General features: G+C 31.9%; 2 protein-coding genes across 54 annotated transcripts in view; one reads left to right on the top strand and one right to left on the bottom strand.

Annotated features, from left to right (window-relative positions):
• The window catches only part of LOC108742239 (longitudinals lacking protein, isoforms A/B/D/L), a 124,524-nt gene extending 123,601 nt beyond the window's left edge, over window positions 1–923 (bottom strand). For 38 of the 50 annotated variants that reach the window (XM_025978868.1, XM_025978862.1, XM_025978860.1 and 35 more), the window contains exons 1-2: window positions 797–922; window positions 150–327 (exon numbers count right to left, since the gene is read on the bottom strand). In XM_025978868.1, the coding sequence (XP_025834653.1) occupies window positions 150–323 (174 nt within the window). In that variant the 5' untranslated portion in view covers window positions 324–327; window positions 797–922. Of the gene's footprint in view, window positions 1–149; window positions 328–796 lie in introns of all 50 variants that reach the window. The other 12 variants (XM_025978848.1, XM_025978845.1, XM_025978846.1 and 9 more) reach the window with 1 other exon arrangement.
• A 259-nt stretch (window positions 924–1,182) lies between these two features.
• LOC108742238 overlaps window positions 1,183–4,490 on the top strand; it is a 12,129-nt gene continuing 8,821 nt past the window's right edge. The window contains exons 1-2 of one of the 4 annotated variants that reach the window (XM_018477331.2): window positions 1,183–1,389; window positions 4,130–4,284. In XM_018477331.2, the coding sequence (XP_018332833.1) occupies window positions 4,147–4,284 (138 nt within the window). In that variant the 5' untranslated portion in view covers window positions 1,183–1,389; window positions 4,130–4,146. Of the gene's footprint in view, window positions 1,390–4,129; window positions 4,285–4,490 lie in introns of those variants that run through there. The other 3 variants (XM_018477330.1, XM_018477332.2, XM_018477333.2) reach the window with 3 other exon arrangements.

Below are 4,490 nucleotides of genomic sequence, written 5' to 3'. Positions count from 1 at the left end.
AAAAAATTAAATAATGTTAAAAAAATTAAAATAAAAATAATTAAGGTGTATTATAAAAAATAGTTCTGAATAGCATTATAGAATTAATGTCAACTACAATTAAAAACTAATTAGTGAAAGTTAAAAAAAAAATGGCGGAAATGACTCACTTCAAAATATGGGCTACAAGCTGAAAGGACGACTTTGTGAGCATTTAAAAATTTGCCCTCGGCAGCCAATGTGCAGTCTACTAGCGTTCCATTTTCTAATAATGTGTCGAATACAGCAACCAAAGTTGACTGATGATTATTCCATCGTAGACAGAACTGTTGATCGTCGTCCATCTTTCTATAAAACGGAAGAGAAAATCGTTAAAGTCGCTTTTCGGAGAATTACAACGACGCGAAGATGGCGCGCACAAAAATCAATAAAGAAAGCTATGCCTGGGAGCTTACAAGCTCTGGGATAATAAAGGATGGAGCGATGGTGGTGGGGTGGTGGAAAACGGGTAACGGCTTTGCTATGGCATAATGGCGGCTTTTCCAGGCCAAACTGGAAAAATGGCGTGGCGTCGTTGTTTCACAGAAAAAAAAATTGGTATTATCCAATTCAGTCACTTAATCGAACGGAAAATATAACAAATCGCACATTCACGAACGGACCTAATTTTTTAAATGATAAATTATTCGAAAGCTCACTATAATGCCTGAAAATGCAAAAGCTCCACCCGACCGGTTAACTACCAACGCTTCAAGAGTTTAAAAACCGTGTAAATTTCAGATAAATAATTTTAAAAATAATTAGGAAGTATATTTACCTGTTTGGCACTAATATTATATCACAATATTTAAACTTAAATCACTTAAATAAATAAGTTATTATATTCAGTTCGACAGCCAGTGCGCTTTCTGCTTTCCTCTCTCGAAGTTTCAAGGTAACTACGATGGGCTGGTAACAAACAGGCTTTTCGGGCTTGCACAGAATTGCGATAGCTACTGCACGAAGCACCTATGACGCGTTAAAAGCTGCGCAAACGTATCAAATTGGTTAACTGCGACGTTTCGCGGCAGATGTTTCATATATTAACCAATCGCGTAGCCAGCTTTCAGCCCCGTTTGGTAAAACGAAAATTTTGTGAGTTTTGCTTCGTGCAAGTTCCATCGCCTGATCACAACTCTGAAGTAGATGTGGATACAAGAGAGAGAGAATGGTGAAAACTTAAAAGAGAGAGCATTAGAGATGAAAGAGAGAACGAATTTGATCCACAACAAAATAGTGACTCTGTCTTTTCTAATCGTACAGTCTGTTTTCCACTGTCGTCTTGGTTCTATTTCATTTTCCGCGTTCTATCCCAGATAAAATTTGCATGTTTATTTTGTGACATCTGTTTTTTCCACATTGGCAGAACAGGTAAGAATCCTGTTAATGCCTTGAATATTAATTTAATATTTCTTCGTTAGCTTTTACATTTCCGTAACTTTTTTATGTCAATTTGCAACTTTAATAAGACAACAACTGTACTGTCCCAGTTTTATTTTGACAAGGATGCCTTTCTTATATACATAAACATTAAACATCATGTGTTGCCTATGAACTATCTCTACCTTCTAACATTATAAGTGTATAAATTTTAATTAGTGCTTTTTCGACTTTTGCGTGTTTGCAATTCTCCACTAATTTCCACATTTTATTTCTTCCATTCGAGAATTACAATGGCAAACAAATATAAAATGCATGTAAACAAATCTAACCATATTGGTAAGAGTGAAAGTAATGAAGGAAAATTGACAGAGGAACACAGTTATATCTCTACTTACATACAATACACATGTGTATGTAAATATGCTCTCATTTAATAGCAAATAGGTACTAATTTATCTACATTCTCAAGCGGAATAAAAGTCTTATCGAAAAAAATGTGTTACTATCTAGCTATATGCATTCTTAAAATGCCACATCTTTTAAGGCGAAACGCTTTCTTTATTTCATCTATTAATTTTATTATCTTCCATACGAAGAAAATTAAATCTATTTAAACCAAAAGCTGCACAAAATATGCTATTATTCCAAAAACCTCTTTTCCACCTGCTATGCATGAGTCAACAGTTGAAATAATAATTAAAAATCTGTAGTCCTGTTTTGTGATAGCTTCACAAACACCATAAAGTTTTTTCATATTTAAATTGTAACAATAAACGTGATTGGTTAGATGTAGAAGTTTGATTAATGTGATTCGTGCTAGCAACATTGTGTCCATGGCGACGTACCTACTCGTTTCAATACTATTGGTTAAGTAGTTGCCGCCAATATGGCTATTATAAAATCAAAGCAGTTTTTTATCAGTTGATGTTACACAAAAACTAGGAAGTCAATACACATAATATTTGTTATTTGATAAGGTGGCAAATAACAACGCTTTTGAGGTGTTTGTTGTTGCAGTCTTAGTTTAAAATATCAACTCAGAATTTGATGGAAAACATGACACCATAGGTGTTGTATTATATATTTTACATGTAAACATCTGTCATACACTTTCATTGCTACACAAACTGATTTGATACTAATACATACAATACCAATAAAATATATCCGTTTTATTTCAAATATAAAATAAAACAATTTTGTCATATTTAAATTTACAATATCTAGGAAAGTACAGTAAGCTTCAAAAGGAGTATGATAATAAATAATCAAACATAAAATGATTATTTGCTTTGGGATTTATTTAAGTAAGGTGGATTTTGCAATAATTTAATTTCGAAAAAATTATGGTCAGTGAAACAAAGAAAAATAATTATTATTGTAAATGAAATTAACAAAAATCGCGTTATAAAGTTTCAGAAAGGATTAATAATAAATACTAACATTGTTTCGATTTTCACTGATTAGATCTTTGTCAAGTACGTACCATTTCCATGTAAGGACTCTTTACCTAATCAGTAGCTTGTGAGAAACCATCATAGAAAAAAAATTAAAATTTAAAAAATTGAAGTGCTATCAGATCATTCTTATTATTAATTGTAAGTACTCATTAAGAACGTATATTAATCAAATGTGATTTTAATGATTCCTTAAAGTCAATCATACCATAAAGATTCATCTAAAAATTTTTGGAATTGGCTTAAATAAGCACTTCTAGAAAATGCTGGTTTCCGAGTAGTACCTACAGGACAGGTACAAATTGTTCGTGTACCATCTTTTCTTGTACGTGAACCACCAGGTAGTTAGTCAAGCAATATTCGAATAATGAAAGGAGACCGTTGAAGACTTTGGAGCGTGAAAGCAGTGTAGGAAAGCAAAAACGAGCCAGGCCAAGCCCGTTGCTTTCTTGCTTGCTTGCTACAATGAATAGACGAGAAAATAGCTTGAAATAAAAATCAATACCGGCAAAGAAAATAAAAAGAGCCAAAGAAAAGAACGAGAAAAGGATAAAAGAAAGGACGTAAAGAAGGAAAAAGTTGCACAGCAACGACGAAAACCAAAACCTGAATTAATTTTCTCTTTTAACAAATGCAGCGAGGTACCTTCAAATATTAATGACAATCACAATAAATTGTTTCTTTTACATATTCGTATTAACAGTAATTTTAATACACTAATTCACAAAATATACACTAGTAAATTGAGGACCTAACACAGAAATATTCCACTGTATGCAGTCGTCAAAAGGCTTAAAAGAATGCGACGTGGTACAGGAAAATCCGTACAAATAGTTTCAGCCATCTTATCGTATAAGTAATAAAGTAATCTAAGTCTAATAACGAAATTTAGAGCTTTTTCCGAGTTTTACACCTTATTCAAAATAGTTTAAGTGTTCATTTAATTTAGGATAATAATATTTGGAGAAGTAGATGATATATTTAGGTAGACATGATTGAAAAAGCTTATTCAACACACTCATCATGTATTTTCCATTGATTTGATAAAGTCAATATACGTATTGTATGTATATACGTGAGGCATCCATTCCACAAAACGAGAAATTAATTAAAAAAATAAATAACTGAATAAATAAAAATTACCAAATGAATTTTACCAGTTAATGTAATTTAAATCGAGAATCTCGGTTGTTGTTTGTTTAGTTACACAAACGTGTTAAAATTTAAAAGAATATCGTCTGGTTTGCTGATAGTATTCGTTTATATTGCAGTACAAATTGATAAGGAAATGACAGGGCAACACTACTGTTTACGATGGAACAATTACCAAAGTAACATGACCTCAGTGTTTCACCAGCTCCTACAAAACGAAGCATTCGTTGATGTTACCTTAGCATGTAAGGATTTGTCTCTTAAAGCTCACAAAGTAAGTTTCGTTTGGAAAAAAAAAGATGTAGAAATTGTAACGAAAAAAATAGTAGATGTGTAGCTACTACTTTCTTCAGGTGTTTCCTTAGGAAATATTCCAATTTTTTAATGCATAATTCCAAGTTTTTTCAATTATTTAGTTTTTTTGAATAAATCTTATATTTCTTTATAATTCTGTTTTGAATTCAAATTTTCTGTGTGAAC

The sequence above is a fragment of the Agrilus planipennis genome, unplaced genomic scaffold, assembly GCF_000699045.2.
Source record: "Agrilus planipennis isolate EAB-ADULT unplaced genomic scaffold, Apla_2.0 scaffold317, whole genome shotgun sequence".
Taxonomy (NCBI): domain Eukaryota; kingdom Metazoa; phylum Arthropoda; class Insecta; order Coleoptera; family Buprestidae; genus Agrilus; species Agrilus planipennis.
This window is presented reverse-complemented; position numbering and strand designations above follow the sequence as displayed.